Source organism: Oncorhynchus mykiss, chromosome 21 (assembly GCF_057628025.1).
Source record: "Oncorhynchus mykiss isolate SJ-2025 chromosome 21, ASM5762802v1, whole genome shotgun sequence".
Lineage (NCBI taxonomy): Eukaryota > Metazoa > Chordata > Actinopteri > Salmoniformes > Salmonidae > Oncorhynchus > Oncorhynchus mykiss.
In genome coordinates this window covers 6,391,877-6,411,285 of record NC_143042.1, presented here as the reverse complement: position 1 = coordinate 6,411,285, position 19,409 = coordinate 6,391,877, and the positions used below count along the sequence as shown (strand labels likewise).

General features: G+C 44.1%; 1 protein-coding gene across 4 annotated transcripts in view; it reads left to right on the top strand.

Moving 5' to 3' along the window:
* Nucleotides 1-743: 743 nt before the first annotated feature.
* LOC110500993 (MICOS complex subunit MIC19) overlaps nucleotides 744-19,409 on the top strand; it is a 110,503-nt gene continuing 91,837 nt past the window's right edge. For 2 of the 4 annotated variants that reach the window (XM_090213616.1, XM_090213618.1), the window contains exons 1-4: nucleotides 763-1,010; nucleotides 2,145-2,384; nucleotides 3,183-3,306; nucleotides 11,218-11,311. In XM_090213616.1, coding sequence (XP_090069742.1) covers nucleotides 930-1,010; nucleotides 2,145-2,384; nucleotides 3,183-3,306; nucleotides 11,218-11,311 — 539 coding nt within the window. In that variant the 5' untranslated portion in view covers nucleotides 763-929. Of the gene's footprint in view, nucleotides 1,011-2,144; nucleotides 2,484-3,182; nucleotides 3,307-11,217; nucleotides 11,312-19,409 lie in introns of all 4 variants that reach the window. The other 2 variants (XM_090213617.1, XM_036957069.2) reach the window with 2 other exon arrangements.

Below are 19,409 nucleotides of genomic sequence, written 5' to 3'. Positions count from 1 at the left end.
TGTTATCCCCTATTGTTTCACTATCGGTTTAATACCCGACAAAACCACACGCTCCCAAGATTCTAAAAACGTTACTACGAACCCACATATGCACCGATTGCCTTGCTGCGCTCTCATTGAAAGCTATATGCATAGGCCTAGTAGTCTATATGGAATTCACCTCTGTGTTTTGCTAGGAAGCTGAGGGATGGAGAAATGTTACCAGTGTCAAATTCAAAGATGGACCTAGATTATAGGTGCAAGGACTGATTGTCCATGCATCATTGACAGTTTTCAACATATTTTAAATTTGTACATTGTTTGTTTACAAAGATTGAAATGACAACAAAAACATAGACCATTTAATAAAAGAACCTTAGCTTAGGTTTGATGGGGTTTGATAGAGTTTTAGCTGATGAACCTATTTATGCCTTTATTTTTCCCAAAATCACTAGGCCAATTGAAATTACCATTGAACAGCAGGGAATATGACAGATAGTCCAAACTCCTCTGTCTTTTGAAAGTATAATCCAAACTGATTAACAATTGTATGGTTTTAAAGACCTAATATGTATATATAGCTAACTATAAAGTGTTGTGTTTATTTTGAGTGGTTTACATCATGTCTTCTTTCTTCTCCCCACCAATTATCTATTTATTTGTTGGTTAATGTGTATGCATACACAATTGAAAGTGCACTATAATGATCCTTTTGGCTCTTAAAATATTCCCCAACCAATGGACACCTCTGTTGCACAAGACGTATTCTCACCTCCAATAAACGCAGCCTTTACTGGACAGCTGGCATGCTACGGAAGTGTTTCTGTGCGTGCGGCCCTGTAGCTCCCTGTCCCCGGTGTGCGACTTGACAATTTTGGCTAAAAACAGGTGGATGACAACAATTTCCATTGCATGCAGTTAGGTATTACTTTCGCTGATTGTAGTCAGAGATGGGAGCGAACAATAGCAGGCGCCGCGTCTCCTTTGAGTCGGATGAAAATGACAACATCACAGTTGTGAAGGGCATAAGGGTGAGTACTGAAAGGATGACAACAATGAGGTACTGCATAACCAAATGCTGCTCGGAAGTATTGAAGCGCGTTAAAAATGATAGGAACGACTGACTGCATTATTAAATCCTTATTACCAAACAAATAGGCAATGCTATGCCAGAGTAACGTTTGTTATGGTAGCTAGGCTAGCTAACTTGCTGTCAGTTTGACACCTGCTTATGCAATGGCCTCGCGTTGTCTAAATTATGAATGACTGGATACAGCTAGACCTAGTTCTTAGTAATGACGACATTTAGTTTATAATAGATAATACTTGTATTTTATGACCTTGTAATTAACATTAGTTTAGTCCATGTTGCACCATTAAATCCATGTCATGCAAAACACGTGTCGTGAATTTTCTGTCTGACGTGTAAGCTGATAAGTGTTTAACTGTTGTAATGGACCCTGCGTGCCAATTGAAGTTAAATATAGGTTGAGAGGCTTTAGTTTAGTTTCAAGTAAAGACTAGTTGGCACGAAAATGCCTATTGTGAAGCACCTTGTTGCTAGAAGACTCAGGACGATGTTTACATGGAATAATCTGCTGGTTGGTGTGTGGGGGTGTTTTCCTTCTGCATTCTTGCCACACGTGCTTGTACACATCAATAAACAAAACATACCTTACGGTTGTAGATTGTAACCCTATCAAGGTGTGTATCTATTGAACCTTTTTTGTTTTTTGAAATGATTTCAAAACTTCCAATACTTCCAAAACCATACCTCAAGCAACTCCTGTTCAGACCGATGCCTTCCTCTAGCAATCGTATGTGTTATGTAATGGAACAGGGGGTCATGATCAAGGCTAGCCTAGGCCTAACTAATTGGGGGGGGGGTGGACACATTTTAGCAGCGGTGTGTGCCACTGCTAAATGCATATTGGGATAACACTGCTCAGGCTGATGTACTAGAGCTAGTGCACCTAGAGTTGTAGCCTTGTGTGATTAAGTTGGCTGAGGCTTGGCAAGTAAATTGTGAGAACTTGCCTTTTAGACTTTGGAGTGTGGTGCAGTTGAAGTGTTTAGTGTTGCTCAGATCTGGTATCCTTGTTAGTTGTGCTTTTTTCTCTCCTGTTGGTATTCACTCACATATAGCTCTTCTCTCTCTTCTGCAGCTCTCTGAGAATGTCATCAACCGAATGAGGGAGCCCATAGCTCCCCTTCTTCCCCCCTCCCTTCCACAGGTCCCACCCCCTGTTGCTGCTCCCTCCTCCCTCCTCATTCCAGTGCCTCCCCTCAGACCCCCCTTCGATCCCATCACCTCGCTTCCACCCATAGAACCCATCGCACTACCACCTCAACCTCCTGCACCTGTCACTGAAGTAGTGGCTCCACCTCCACCCCCCATGGAACAGGTAGCAGCTCCGACCATCATTGACATGGTGATCCCGCCTCCTCCCCTAGCTGCTGTAAAGCCTGTGGCATCCCCTCCACCACCTGCATCTGTTGAGCAGGTAACCCTCCCACCGCAGGTTGAACCCCTGGCACCCATCCCTGTTCCCGCTCCTGTTGCTGTTGAACTCAATACCATCCCTGCACCTCCTCCTGTAATCAAACCTGTTGCTGATCCTCCTGTAATCAAACCTGTTGCTGATCCTCCTGTAATCAAACCTGTTGCTCTTCCTCCTGTAATCGAACCCGTTGCTCTTCCTCCTGTAATCGAACCCGTTGTTCATCCTCCTGTAATCGAACCCGTTGTTCATCCTCCTGTAATCGAATCCGTTGCTTCTCCTCCTGTAATTGAACCTGTTGCTTCTCCTCCTGTAATCAAACCCGTTGCTCTTCCCCCTTTAATCAAACCCGTTGCTCTTCCTCCTGTAATCAAACCTGTTGCTTCTCCTCCTGTAATCAAACCTGTTGCTGATCCTCCTGTAATCAAACCTGTTGCTGATCCTCCTGTAATCGAACCTGTTGCTTCTGCTCCTCCCATAGTTGAGCTTATTGCACCTCCTCCCCCTCCCGTAATTGAACCCATTGCTCCTCCTCCCCTTTCCTCTTCATTGGCATCAATCTCCTCCCCTGCTGTTGAGTCTGCTGCTCCTCCAATGGAAGCTTTCTCCCTGCAGCCTGCAGTCAAACCCATCACTCCGCCTCCTCCCCCAGCTGAATTCATTGCTCCTCCCCCTTGTGAACCCATTGCCCCTCCTCCTCAGCCCCCAGTGGAAGCTTTTGCTCCTCCTCCTGCCCCAGAACCAGTGGAAGTTGTTGGCACCCCTCTTCCTCCTCCCACCCCAGAGCCAGAACCAGTGGCTGCAGCTCCGCCAGCAGCACATGCAGGTGAGTTCTACTACGGCGTACAGACATAAGGGTCTCCTTTCTGTGTTTACAAACATTGCCGCACACAAGTTGGTGGCAGAACAAGGGGGGAGTTGTTAAAGAACGGCAGCAAAATAACTCAATACATGTTGCTTGAGTGCATTTCACACTACTTTTGGATTATAATTGGATTTTAAGGCTTATATGAATGTCCTGCTTACTATGTTTGTCATCATCACAAATCAACTGCATTATACTTAAAAAAACACTTCAACCAGTAAAATGGCTCCTTGGCTAGCTTTTGCTACATCCTATATCAATGAGTGTTAGCATTCTAGCTAACAACCGCTGCATCCAAAATAATTATTTTGTAAAGATCACAACCAAATATAATCTTAGTGACAGTTCAAGCAATAATCAAAACATCTTTGCTATTTCTTTTGGTTTAGAAGTAATAAAAATGTAAATCTAGGCTATGTTGAATGTGCGCAGATGTCGATGCTTTCTTACTGCTGCCAAGAGTTTCCACAAAACAGTGTGACGTCAGTGTGTCGTGTCTGATAAAGGGTCTATAGTGTACAGCCATAAGGCTCTCGGTGGAACCATGCTTATATGACATGCATGCATTCATTCACACCACTCAAACTGTCAATGAGACTGTCAGTTAATTTACTGGTTCAGTTGGATTATTGCACTGTGTGCTGGTATTTGACCACCTCGTAACTAATTCAGAGGTGGTCAATCGTACTGCTGCCTCCACTTCCTCTGAAATGAGCTAAAGCAATTTGGCTTAAATTGACATGTTCACACAGCAGGTCACAGTCATGACCCCAGGCATCACACTGTTCAGTGGGTTAGAAGTGCAGCTTTTGGGATCTGTACTCAGTGATCATTTGGGAATCTTGACCTTACTTTTAAGTCAGCCCACGCATACAGCACAAATGTTCTCTCCCCTCTGATTGTAATTAGTCTTCGTTCTCAGGATTCCGCTCACAGTGGCCTCTGGTATTATGATTCATTGGCATCGCCAAAGCGCTAATGAAACGATTAATTCTTACTTGTAATAAAGTTAATGAATTGATGCCGCTCTTAAGCCCATTTCCTATATTTTAGCCCACTAGGCAGCTGAAACCATTGCCCTTTTTTCCTCCTCTGTTTTGTGGAAATCCTCAAATTGTTGACTGTTTTTCACTGTTAAATATGATGCATTCTTTCCCTCCACTAGCCCATTTGCTTAGGGCTGCTTTGCATCTTGCGTGTCAAGGGTTTTCTTACACTGGTATCGTAGTGTATCAGGTTTTCACCATAGGGAAAGGACTGTTGAAGGTAAGGCAGGAAACGATGGGGACATGGGAGGTTCCATCACAGATGATGACAACGGTGGGCGAAGAGGTTTCCCCATCCTTGACGGCACACAATGGGTGTGATAATTAAAAAGTGGCCATCTTAAAGGCACGGCGCGCTGCCTCTGGTGATTAAAACGACACCTCCTCAGTTTCACACAACAAACCAGCCGGGCATCATTATGAAAAGGCTGTGGGCGTGCGTTTTCTGCTTAAGTGTTAATCTGGAATAGAAATCTCCCTAGGAAAACTCCCAAGCCACTTATCAACTGTCAGACATGCTGTACTGTAAGTTAACGCTATCAGGTCTTTCTTAATATGCTGTTTGGGCTCTCTACTTGAGGACATTGTTAATACAATTGGTCTTGTATTATGCTACTCACACGTTCTTAACAAAAACACTTTTGTATAAATCTGTTTTCATTAGCGCCCGGGCCATTCACGCAATCGCTCTCCGTTTTTCTGTCTGTCTAAAAATCACTCCCTATTGTACACGTTAATTGCTTTGCAGATTAAAAGATAAACACGGCAATGTCTCACTACATTTTTTTTATCAGGGATTTGTATGAACTGTTTTTTGGGGGATTGTGTATTATTGAAGGAAAAAATGTCAGCTAGTTCCACTTAAAAAGCAACATTTTAAGAATTGTCTTTAGTGTCTTCAAAAGGTAATACTTTATTTTTTTTTCTATTTAAATGTTTGCTCCTTTTCGGTTAGTAAAGGACCCTTGTTTATAGTACTAACAGATGAGGTCTATTATGCCTTGCGTGTCTTTTTCACCCTATTCATCATCATCATTAAGATCACTTTATTGGTTAATTGCACAGAAATCTGACTTCTGCTTTTTAAGACACACGCATGCATACCAATGCAGGTTTTGGAGAGGTGCGGTAGGATGCAACACTGGACACGCAGGGAGCTCTTGTTATGGGGGGTAAAGTGCCTTGCTCAAGGGCACAATGGCAGGAATGTAGGATTTGATACCAGCAACCCTCAGGTTGCCAGCTCAGTTCCTGCCAGATTTTTCCAGTTGGACCCGGGATTCTAATTTTCAAACTTTTGGTTGCTGGCTCGCCACCCTAACCACTAGACTACCTGCTGCCCCAGTACAGTATGTATACAGTATGTCCAGACTTGACATTTGAGATGAGGCAAAGGTCACTAAGGAGCTCTAGCGAAGCTAGCCTAATTGCAGCTCGTGTTTTTGTCAGTGTAGTTTTGTTTTTAACCGTTGATTGAGCTCCACATCATTCGATACGGGTCACGGCTGGACCGCGTGTCTTTTTGAATTTAGGTGAAAGTAACAGACCCCAGACGCATCAATAAGTCACTGTAACCAAGTACAAATCAAGTTGTACGTTTTGGTGCATGAGTGAGTCAGCTTCTCTCCTAACTTAGGTAATGCAGAGCTGCATATTCATTTCCACACAGGTGACCATTGCAATCAGAGTAAGCGTTGTGTTCTGTTCCTGCCCACGTCACCAGACAGTAATAACACTCACATCTGACTAATGAGCTTTGAGTTGGAGGAGAAAGATTTCTCTCTCTCCTCTTCCTTCCCTCAGTATGTGTGGTAGAAAGTTCTATATCTTTTTTTTGTCAGGTGCATGGTGGTTTGGTTACTAGATGACTGCAGGACACGTGGAGCTTTTCTATGGTGCTATAACCTTCATTCGTTGTGTTCTTGTGACGGCTTCAAATTCTTCTCTCAACATGGGTGGCCTACAAGCACAGTGATGTAAGTCGGCATTGAAAGAAAGGATACGTGTTTTCAAGGTTGTCCCATGTTCATTATACACTTAGTGCACAAAGCATTAGGAACACCTTCCTAATATTGATTTTGCCCTCAAATCTTTAGTCTTGACTATTCACCCACTGAATGGCACACATACACAATCCATGTTCTTTAACTTGTCTCCCCCCCTTTATCTACACTGATTGAAGTGGATTTAACAGGTGACATCAATAAGGTATCATAGCTTTCAACCGGTCTGTCATGGAAAGAGGTGTTCCTAATGTTTTATACTGTTTAAATGCACTCAACAGGAAAAAGTCAACTTGGCGTATCGATCGCGTCTTATCTTTTTGGAAAAACTCTGCTGTCTTGCAATTCTGCTGTCTTGTTAAACAGTCACCAAGGCTCGAGCCCAATACCACATTTTCATAAAGGTTGCAATTTAATGAGGGGAGGGTGGAGGGGTGTTGATTGTGTGCCCACGAGTGGTGGTATGGAGTTAGACCTCTTGCAGTCTCTAAATCTCGGCCTCGTCGCGTGCGTATGCTGATTACAGTATGGTCAAGGTTGAGCCTCCTACACTGCTCTATGCAGGTTATAAATATTCATACTCCTGCACCCACACACTGGCTAGCACGGCCTAATAGCCTGCTTAAAGATGACTAGAGAGAGAGAGAGGTAAGATGAGTGGAGTAGTATAAAACGCCTGCCATCGCATAATCCTCCCTCTAAAATGGCTTCCCTGGTCTTCATCATCAAATGGGAAGTGATAAGTTATTCTTGTGATTAAATTACAGGCGTAGGTGGAGGAGCGAGTCGGTGAAATGAATAGATGGACGTTTTGGCACGAGACAGCGGTTACGAGGGTAGTTTTGCCTTTTGAAGGTGTTGGAAACGTCTGCATCGTGGTGGTGAGTGTGAGGCGTGCAGAAGTGGTAATGTTGCAGATTACGCCCTCTACGCAGGTCACGGGGTTAATGAAACGACTGATGAGAAACACAATTTGCCTCCCGTCCATCTCCCTTCGTCTAGAAAGAGCTCCTTTCTAGTTGTGTTTTTCTCACCGGGGTGACGGGGGGAAAACATCTCAAAGATGAGTTTTTAATCTCTTTAACATTTCCATGTCCTACTCAGGAGTGACACGGGGGCTCTGTTGATCTGGAATTGTCTATGACCCCTGCCACGCCGATGGAGTGCCCGAAGGACCCGTGACATGTTTATCCTATCAGAACCCATTTTACGGCTGCCTCCCTTTTCCTCAGAGTAGGGAAGTACGGGAGGAACATGGAGTATAATGATGATGAGGAGGGTTGTAATTGCAGACCTACACAGTTTGGTCCATAGTCTTCACAAAATTGTGTCAGACCACCAGAACTGTTGAGTCAGGCCAAACGCTACATAACATCCAATGATAATGTAAGTGTAGTCTGGGGAGGCTGTAAAATGGATTCCAGTCTAGACCGATTACACAGGTTTATTTCTCTGTAGTCTTCCAACACTCTCTCAGCCTGCTTCAGATAATGTGTTTGTTGCTGTCAGCAGTTTGCTCGCAGGTAGTGTTTCTGATGTGTTCTTGGTGACAGGTGTGCTGGGCCTACTCTCTTTCAGGATCAATCGAAGTGATTGCAGACATTTGTTTACCATGTTATCAAACATTCTCGACTGATTACCGTCATCACAATCAAATTCTATTTTATTGGTCAGTAACATATTTAGCAGATGTTATTGCTGGTGTAGCGAAATGCTTGTGTTCCAAGCTACAACAATGCAGTAATATCTAACAATACACACATTTGAAAGAATGGAATTAAGAAATATATGAATATCAGATTGCGCAATGTCGGAGTGGCATTGACTAACATACAGTAGAATAGAATACAGTATATGCATATGAGATGATTAAAGCGGTATGTAAACAAGAGACCAGTGTTCCATTATTAAGTGACCAGTGATTCTATCTACATCGGGCAGCAGCCTCTAAGGTGCAGGGTTGAGTAACCGGGTGGTAGCTGGCTAGTGATGGCTATTTTGCAGTCTGAAGGCCTTGAGATTGGGAGACAGTTTCTGTCTCCCAGTCCCAGCTATGATGCACCTGTACTGACCTCGCCTTCTGGATGATAGCGGGGTGAACAGGCCATGGCTCGGGTGGTTGATGTCCTTGATGATCTTTTTTGCCTTCCTGTGACATTGGGTGCTGTAGGTGACCTGGAGGGCAGGTAGTTTGTCCCGGTGATGTGTTGGGAAGGTCACACCACCCTCTAGAGAGCCCTGCAGTTGACCATTTCAGATGGTCAGTGATGTGTTGGCCAGGTCACACCACCCTCTAGAGAGACCATTTCCGATTGTCAGTGATGTGTTGGGAAGGTCACACCACCCTCTAGAGAGACCATTTCAGATGGTCAGTGACGTGTTGGCCAGGTCACACCACCCTCTAGAGAGCCCTGAACACTGAGGAATACACTCTTTGCCGCATGTTTTTTGCACAACATGACAACATTCCCTTTGCATTCTCTCTCCAAGTTTCTACAGACGGTTCTCTGTCCACCCGCCTTTACACTCTCATTCTGTTCTCTGAAATTAGGTTGGAGGGAGAGGAAGGAAAAGAGATGGGAGGAGAGACAGAAAAGGGAAGGAGATGCAAAGAGAGGCAGGTGGTTAGACAGAGCGGGAGAAATAGGATTGACTTTACTTTCAGCAGGCTGGGACTTCAGAGGACCTGTGGAGCCCTTTTCTGTTTTAACATCCGTATCTTTAATTCACTTATCAAATATCAGCGTCCCGGAGAGATGATACATGGAGGGGCTCCTAACCCCGGCATCCATTACCCTCAACCCACTGTTTGATTAATGCCTTGCCCGCAGAGAAATATGGTATTGAGCCCGGGCATCGTCACGGTAACAAGAAGCTCTTCTTGGCCTTGATGAGAAGTGGCAGTATAAGGTACTTAGACCCTCCTTTTGACACTTTCTTTTGGGAGGATTCTAGCCGCTGTTTTTATGCATGTGACAATCAGCAGAGGGCACAGGAAAGACCGGAGGTGAGGCAGTAGACACCTCCGTTGATACTCAAAGGGAACATACAAGTTCCCATTGACTTAAGGCCCCGTTAGAATTATTGTAACAGAGCTGCAATAACATGCTCGTCTATTTTAATGTGTGGTCTGAGATAATGACTCACCTGAAGCAAGGAGGGGTCTTAGTGCATAATAGTCAACCTGACTCATTACTATTTAGCTAACACAGGGAAGGAGACCTGCTTGTGCCTGGGCTCTGTTAGCCTGAGAGTTTAATTAACTCAGTAGAGACTGAGGGGGGTACTCCGCATGCACACACACACACACACTGAAGCGCCATGCCAAGGACATCTCTCAAGTGAAGCTGACTGAACCACAGATCAGGGAATTGGAGAGAGGCTTCATGCCTCATTTTCCTCCCTCCTACACTCATCCTTCTATCCCTGTCTGTTCCTCTCCCTCTCTTTCCTCTATCCCCCCATTAGAGGGGATTTTTATTTGAGGTCCTATCCTTCTCAGGACCAAAGGGAGGGGTACCCAGCAGACGAGAAGCTGGGCGGTAACAAGCTCCAGTCACAAACAGTCTCCAAGGGCTTTTCCTGCTCTGCTCTACAGTGTGTTAGAGATTATAGGTGTTCCACTTGTTCAGCAAATGAGAGTTAGCCAGCCAGCCAATTTCGGTGTGTGTCCTTCACCGTTACACTGCGACCGGGTCTACCTGGTAATAACAGGCTCTCTGACGATGGCGATTATCCCATCTCTCTGTAATGCGCCAGTCTCACTTGAGTCATCTGTAAGCACACACCCCTCTCTCTCACTCTCTCTCTCCCAGCACTGCAGTGTTGCTGCTGCACCGGCACACTGCATGGCACTTCTGCCTTCAGAGCACGTCTTGGCCTCTTAGCTCGCCCCACGTCTCACTTTCATGCTTAATTACCTGCCAAGATAGGACCAAGAAGACACACGGTCAAACACGCCATGACGCCAGTAACATAAATACAAGGAGATTGGGGGAAAAGTAAAGCTATAAAAAAATGTGTGAGGAGGTTGTGTGATGAGGTTTTAATAGCGCAGGTGATTGGTGGTGCGTGGCAAATCTAACCCTCCCTTCTCTCTTCTGGCTGTATAGGCCTCCTCTCTTCTGGCTGTATAGCACTCCTCTCTTCTGGCTGTATAGCACTCCTCTCTTCTGGCTGTATAGCACTCCTCTCTTCTGGCTGTATAGCCCTCCTCTCTTCTGGCTGTATAGCCCTCCTCTCTTCTGGCTGTATAGCCCTCCTCTCTTCTGGCTGTATAGCCGTCCTCTCTTCTGGCTGTACTGGCCTCCTCTCTTCTGGCTGTACTGGCCTCCTCTCTTCTGGCTGTACTGGCCTCCTCTCTTCTGGCTGTACTGGCCTCCTCTCTTCTGGCTGTACTGGCCTCCTCTCTTCTGGCTGTACTGGCCTCCTCTCTTCTGGCTGTACTGGCCTCCTCTCTTCTGGCTGTACTGGCCTTTTCTCTTCTGGCTGTATTGGCCTCCTCTCTTCTGGCTGTATTGGCACTATATACTGCACTCAATACCATCTACTGTATCTTGCCTATGCCGCTCTGTACCATCACTCATTCATATATCTTTATGTACATATTCTTTATCCCCTTACACTTGTGTCTAAGGTAGTAGTTTTGGAATTGTTAGCTAGATTACTTGTTGGTTATTACTGCATTGTCGGAACTAGAAGCACAAGCATTTCGATACACTCGCATTAACATCTGCTAACCATGTGTATGTGACAAATAAAATACAATTTGAATTTGATTTGAGTGCCTCACCCTGGCCTATCTGTCTGTCCCTCTCCTATAGTTGATGAAGAGGAGCTGAGGAAGAAGATCACAGAGGATCTGCAGAAAGGCCTGTTGAAGGAGAGGGCGAAGGCTGAGCACGAGCTGCAAGCATGGTGAGACACACACACGTCCCTATGAACCACCATGGTTAAACACCACCACATCAGCCTTACCTGTCCACTGTAGTACAGTAACTGTCCTCGAACAGCCTCATTGAAAACAATGCAGTAGGTGTTGGAATGTATCCTGTCTAAGCCCCACCCCTGACCATAGCCCTTCCATTAACCTCTATGGGACTGAGCCACACCCTCTACTTCTCTGATTTGTCCTTTGATTTGTTGCTTTCTTTGAAGGGTTGTGAAGCCAATGGTATCGTAAATTACCAAAGTTACTGGAATCTTCAGTAATAGTGGTCATTAACAGAAAATCTATGGCAATCGCATCATCTTTTTGCTCATTTATACTTGAATAATACTTTAATTACAACTGCAACTCTTCCAACTATTGACGTTTTTCACAACTGCCACCAGTTTGACGCCAAAACATTGTCATTGAATACATATTGACTTAGTAAAATAAATGTGTAAAAATATACCAAGGGTATTTCATGCTTTATTCACAGTGCCTTCAGAAAGTATTCACACCCCCTGACTTTTTCCACATTTTGTTGTTAGAGCCTGAATTTAAAATTGATTAAATTGAGATTTGTTGTCACTGGCCTACACCCAATACCCCATTTCAAATTGGAATGATGTTTTTCGAGAATTTTACAAATGGAATAAGAAATGAAAAGCTGACATGTCTTGTGTCAATAAGTATTCAATACCTTTGTTATGGCAGGCCTAAATACGTTCAGTAGGAAACATTTGCTTAACAATTCACCTCATAAGTTGCATGGACTCACTCTGTGTGCAATAATATATATTGAATACATGATTTCTAATAGACTACCTCATCTCTGTACCCCACACATACAATTATCTCCAAGGTCCCTCAGTCGAGCAGTGAATTTCAAACACACATTCAGCCACAAAGACCAGGGAGGTTTTCCAATGACTTGCAAAGAAGGGCACCTGTTGGTAGAGGGGTAAAAATAAGCAAATTAGACATTGAATATCCCTTTGAGCATGGTGAAGTTATTAATTACACTTTGGATGGTGTATCAATACACACAGTCACTACAAAGATAGACTCCTTCCTAACTCAGAAAGGAAACCGCTCCGGGATTTTACCATGACGCCAATGGTGACTTTAAAACATTTGCAAAGTTTAATGGTTGTGATTAAAACTGGGGTTGGATCAACAACATTGTAGTTACTCCACAAGACAAACCTTATTGACAGAGTGAAAAGAAGGAAGCCTGTACAGAATAAAAATATTCCAAAACATGCATCTGAAGTAATACTGCAAAAACTGTGGCAAAGCAATTCAGTTTTCCTGAATAGAAAGTGTAATGTTTGAGGCAAATCTAATATAGCACATTACTGAGTACCACTCTCCATATTTTCAAGCATAGTGGTGGCTGCATCATGTTATGGGTATTATTTTTTAATCTTTTAGGACTGGAGAGTTTTTCAGGATAAAAAAAAAACGTAACTTAGTTCAGTCTGTTTTCCACCAGACACTGGGAGATTAATTCACCTTTCAGCAGGACAATAACCTGAAACACAAGGCCAAATCTGCACTGACGTTGCTTACCAAGAAGACAGTGAATGTTCCTGATTGGCTGAGTTTGTTTTTTACTTTTTTTTCCCAATTTGACAGAGCTTGAAGAATTTAGAAAATTATAATGGGAAAATGTTGCACATTCCAAGTGTGTAATGCTCTTAGACTTGCCCAGAAAGACTCACAGCTGTAATCGCTGCCAAAGGTGATTTGAACATGGTTGAGTACTTATATAATCAAGATGCAGTACATTAGTGTTTTACTTTTCATATAATTATTATTATTTTATACAAATGTGAGAATTTTTCTTTGACGACAAATGGCAATTAAATCCATTTTAATCTCACTTTGGAACACAACACACTGTGGAAAAAGTCATTGGGTGTGAATACTTTCTGAATGTACTATATAGTTTCCTGATTCCAGAAGAATGGGAGAGAAAGCACACTTCTGCAGAAACTCCCTGCCAGTTCTGTGTCCCATTAATAGTAAAAAAGGTCAGATTCATCCCTTCTCCCACATGTTCAATCTATTTATCTTCCGAAGCACATCAGCGTTTATTTCGTCCCCCTTAACTCCTTTTTTGGGGCTCAATTAATCATGCCTGGGAGAGGGCGCCATCGAGATGTAATTTCCTGGGTGCTGAGTGGGTGATCTATTAGCCAGCCTTGATGAGGCATCGTGACTTCCTTCCCAGTGCCTTCCCCACTTCTCGCCTGCATCCCAAATGGCTCCCTATTCACTATATAGTGCACTACTTTTGACCAGGGCCCACAGGTGTAGCTATTGCACTCTGGTCAAAAGTAGTGCACTATGTAGGAAATAGGGTGCCATTTGGGGTGTGAAACTCCCTTTTCCTCCCCTCTTCGCCACAATAGAGCAGGTGCATGTCCCATCAAGTCTGATAAACACATCATTCTCCTCTAATGGTACTGGATGGGCTCCAAAGACTTACCAGTGAATGACTAAGTCGTTTAGCCTAGCGCTTAATGTAGCTGCTATTACAGTATGGATGGGAAATGCCCCAAAAGAGTGAATGGGAGGCGCTAGCATTAGACTATGGCTATTAAGGTTTTTTGAGGTATGTTTAAGGGAGGCTATTCACAGGAACAAAGTTCATTGTTTAGTGTTTGAGTTGTTTTGTCTTTTATTGACCTAAATGTGTGTTGCGTATGGACCTCTATTCAGAGAAGTAAACCTACTGTACCAATTTGAGTGTAAATTGTGGCCTGCAATGAATTCTGTTCATGATGATGGTGATGTCGCTGTGGGCTCAGACTGCCTCAAGTCCTCCACTTATTTGGTTGACCTCTTCACTGTTTCAGGTGCTTTTTGTTACGTTTTATGAACAACAGTCATTCAAAATTAAAAAGCAATCATCTGGAAGCTGTTTGCCAGCATGCATGCTCTCCAATTGTGTGTGTGTGTGTGTGTGTGTGTGTGTCCCTCTTAATACCGTGGTGTAATCATTAGTAAAACAGCTTTACGGGTCATCGTTGTTGATCTGGCTGGTCTTTCCAGTCGGGCCCAGGCACTAACCTGGACAAATTGCTATTGATAAAGAAATGTATTTCCTGTCAGCCATCATAAAATAGAATTTAGAACGAGCATCTGTCTTGGTTTATATGGCATTGTTGGCTGAAGCAACAGGGTTTGGAAGAGGTAGTGCCTGTCGCATCTCCCAGGCCTGAGTCCCAAATGGCACCCTATTCCGTATATAGTGCACTACTTTTGACCAGTGCCCATAGGGTTCTGGTAACATTTAGTGCACTATATAGAGAATAGGGTGCCATTTGGGAAGCAACACCATTAAAGGAAAGTACGGGGCTTTATTGACCATGATGCTGTGCTGCTTGGATGGACAGAATCAATATTTCCCTTAATGTCTTGTCCCCACCAAGTTCTCTCCTCTCTGATGTTTTTTATGATGTTTGTGTTTTCATTTGGCTTTAGTAGAGCCAACGAGTCTTGGGAGTGAGACTTGGAGAAGATAATCCACTATAAGATGTTTAACTCCCTTTGCCGTGTGACTCACTCATGTTTAGGCCTGAAGACATTGTGTGAATGTTCACTTTTCAAAATGGTGGAGGGGGAAGAGGTGGTTGACACACATGGCCAGCATACAGTTTGGAACAGAGTGTCTCCAGGATGTTGGATGTGGATTTTCAGCAACTGTAGCTGTTAACAGATGGGCCTAACATGCTGACCACACCGCCTGCATTGCAAAATACATTTACACGTTACTCAATCATTTCATCCTAATTGTCTGCGAGTGCCAACGAGCGCCTGCGTAGCCAGGCACTAAAATAGAACTATTTTGGACGTGTGACACGCTGCAAGTCCCGCCTCTCCCATCTCCTCATTGGTTTTTAGGAGCATATATACATGAAAGATGGAGGTCCACACTCAGTCCATTTGGCGGTGGTAATGCACCTTAAAGTTGGTTGCCAAACACCATATAAAATCCATATAAGAAGAATTAATGAGGAGATTAACTAGGTTTCCCCTTTTTATCTGTGGATAATTGTCAGAGTAGAGAACACATGATTGTGTGACTCAACATGGGTCAGACTTCTTCAAAGATCCAGCAAAAACACAAAAGCACCATGTGCATTTTGGATAAAATAACAAGCCAATGTTTATCTCCCAGGACACATTATCTAGCAACAGCAACCTAGCTAAATGTCCATGAATGTTTCATGTGTGTTTCGACCTCTCCCCGAATTGATATTGTTGGTTTCTTAACTTGCGTATCCTGAAGGTGTCTGGTGGGGATAGACAAAATTAACACATGCGCGGTGGCACACGCAGACGCACGCGCAGAGCTGGTTTGGTCTGCATTTAAGGTCTTTGAGTTGGTAGGTGAATGGTACAGTAGACTGACTCTACTCTGAGGCATTGGCCTTCTCTCCTCTCCAGGATATCTTCCTTCTCTGCTAATTTTTCATCTTTAATATGTCATGTCTGTCTTTTTTTCTTCTGTTTTCTATTCATTTGAATTTTTTGGGGACAAGGTCCACCATTATCTTTTAATTGAAAGATGTCGGCACAGAAGGCTCTTTTGCAGCTTCGCCATCAAAGGTAATGGAACTACGATGGTGTTTAGCAGATGACTTGTGATCAGGAACCTGTGCTGGAATAGAGGTGTCATGACCAGCTAGCCTAAGATTGGATTGTTTTAAACTTAACTGGTAGTGTTGACTGTAGTAAAAACTGACAGAGTCAAGGTGTGGAGTTATGAATGAAACCCATAGTGTGAAGCTGTCACAGGCATTTAGTGACTTGTGAATTTACCTGGGTCTCACTTTGTAGTAGTTCACTCATTCCGTCCTCGATCATTCCTGGTGTGTGTGTTATCCAGATGTTCATACCATACCAGGGTATACAGTATTACCGGACGTGCACAAAACAATTTAGGCAACAAGGATCTTGATCCAGAAGGGGATTGAATGTCTGCTGTAACCAAGAAGCTTGATGTTGACATCTAGCCACTTAGCTAGCAAGTTAGCAAACTAAATCCATAGCTGGAGTCCTGAGCTGGACACCATTTATTTGACACCTCTAAGATATCTTATAGTTAGACCGCTGCACCACTAAATTAAGTATAAGGAACTGTGTCTCAGTGCAAGAGGCGTCACTACAGTCCCTGGTTCGAATCCAGGCTGTATCACATCCGTCTGTGATTGGGAGTCCCATAGGGCGGCACACAATTGGCCCAGCGCTGTTCAGGTTTAGCCGGGGTAGGCCGTCATAAGTCGTTGTTCTTAACTGACTTGTCTAGTTCATTTTTTAAATTGAACCTGAATTTAAATAAGCAGCGTAGCACGCACCCCCACAGCCCCTGTGAGTCGCCTCAACAACAACCAAAATATACTGTATTGAAGATCATGCCGTCATTATTTAGAAAGAAATACCACTGTATACGGTATATCGCCCAAGCCTAGTGTGTGTTTGGTGTTACAACTAAGCTGGCCAGTTGGTGCCATGCTTCATTACATTTAGAGATCTGCAGTGAAACTGCTGTTACTGCTTACAACCTCTGTTAGAACACACAACCAATACAGGATAACCCCCAAAATGGGCTTCAGGAATATCTCTCTCACACACACACACACACACACTCTCAGTCCCTCTCTCATTCTCACACGCAAATACACACACAGAATATGTGTGGAGTGTTAATTTGTGGGCGGCCCTCTCTTATTTAAGGCGGGGTGGCTGCAGGGAGCAGATTTTCTGAAGACTCCTCTGAGAGGCGTCAGAGCAGAAAGGCACCAGAGTGAAAGAAAAATGCAGTACTCTTCTCGCTCTCGACCTCATATTCTCTTTCTCTCTCTTGACTTTTATCCTCTATATTTACCTCTTCTATTCTCTCTTGACCTCTCTATATTTACCTCTCCTCTTCTCTCTCCCTCTTGACCTCTATCCTCTATATTTACCTCTTCTCTCTCTCGACCTCCTAGCCTCTCTATTTACCTCTACTCTCCTCTTCCTTTCAAATACCACACAGCTCTTCTCTCTGTCCCTCACTGCTTACTGCTGTGCCCTCTGATTGGGGTTGACCTGTGGTGGCCCCTAAGCACTGTGGGAGAAAAAAAGAGGCTCAGCATGGATGCCACTCAGACTGATACTCAGACAGGGACAGACAGACACAGGTCTCACTTCTCAGGTTGTTCCTGTCACCACCGGGCATGCCTGCGTTGAATTAAGTGGGACACAGTGGTGAGTCCAGGTGTCACTGTGATGTGTGGTGAATGTGGCAGTAGGTGTCTCTGAGTGCCACTGTGTTTAACACCAGAACCACTAGAGCAGTCATTTGGACTGCTTAATCAATGGCATTATAGTGAATATAAGTGTCGATATGACAGCAATCAAATAGTCAATTATTGTCAGCTCGTGCTTACATGGTATGAGTCTCCAGGCATTGGCATCAGTTGGGGCATGTCCATGTTACATAAACAATGAAAGCTGGTGAGTGGGTTGCAGATGTAAGGTCATCAAAAAAAGAAACGTCCCTTTTTCAGGACCCTGTCTTTTTAAAGATAATAAGTAAAAATCCAAATAACTTCACAGATCTTCATTGTAAAGATTTTAAACACTGTTTCCCATGCTTGTTCAATGAACCATAACCAATTAATGAACATGCACCTGTGGAACAGTCTTTAAGGCACTAACAGCTTACAGACGGTAGGCAATTAAGGTCACAGTTATGAAAACTTAGGACACTAAAGAGACCTTTCTACTCACTCTGAAGAACACCAAAAGAAAGATGCCCAGGGTCCCTGCTCATCTGCATGAACTTGCTTTAGGCATGCTGCAAGGAGGCATGAGGACTGCAGATATGTCCAGGGCAATAAATTGTAATGTCCATACTGTGATAACACCTAATACCGCGCTACAGGGAGACAGGACGGACAGCTGTAACAAAACCTGAACAGGATCGGTACATCCGAACATCACCCCTGCGGGACAGGTACAGGATGGCAACAACAACTGCCCGAGTTACACCAGGAACGCACAATCCCTCCATCAGTGCTCAGACTGTCCGCAATAGGCTGAGAGAGGCTGGATTGAGGGCTTGTAGGCCTGTTGTAAGGCAGGTCCTCACCAGACATCACCGGCAACAATGTTGCCTATGGGCACAAACCCACCGTCGCTGGACCAGACAGGACTGGCAAAAAGTGCTCTTCACTGACGAGTCGCAGTTTTGTCTTACATGGGGTGATGGTTGGATTTGCGTTTATCGTCGAAGGAATGAACGTTACACCGAGGCCTGTACTCTGAAGGGGGATCGAGGTGGAGGGTCCGTCATGGTCTTGGGCGGTGTGTCACAGCATCATCGGACTGAGCTTGTTGTCATTGCAGGAAATCTCAATGCTGTGCGTTACTGGGAAGACATCCTCCTCCCTCATGTGGTACCCTTCCTGCAGATTCATCCTGACATGGCCTCCAGCATGACAATGCCACCAGCCATACTGCTCGTTCTGTGTGGGATTTCCTGCAAGAAAGGAATGTCAGTGTTCTGCCATGGCCAGCGAAGAGCTCAGATCAATCCCATTGAGCACGTCTGGGACCTGTCCCCCCCCCCAGAAATAAATGTCCGTGAACTTGCAGGTGCCTTGGTGGAAGAGTGGGGTAACATCTAACAGCAAGAACGGGTAAATCTGGTGCAGTCCATGAGGAGGAGATGCACTGCAGTACTTAATGCAGCTGGTGGCCACACCAGATACTGACCGTTAGTTTTGATGTTCACCCCCCCTTTGTTCAAGGACACATTATTCAATTTCTGTTAGTCACATGTCTGTGGAACTTGTTCAGTTTATGTCTGTTGAATTTTATGTTCATAGAAATATTTACACATGTTAAGTTTGCTGAAAATAAATGCAGTTGACAGTGAGAGGACGTTTCTTTTGTTGCTGAGTTTATTATTCTGCCATTTTTAACGTCCTGACCCCCTCCGTCTTGACTTTTCCTAAATAAGTCTATCACACAGTCATTCTTAGAATGTTAATATTAATCAGTTTTAGGAGGGAATGTCATCCGTTG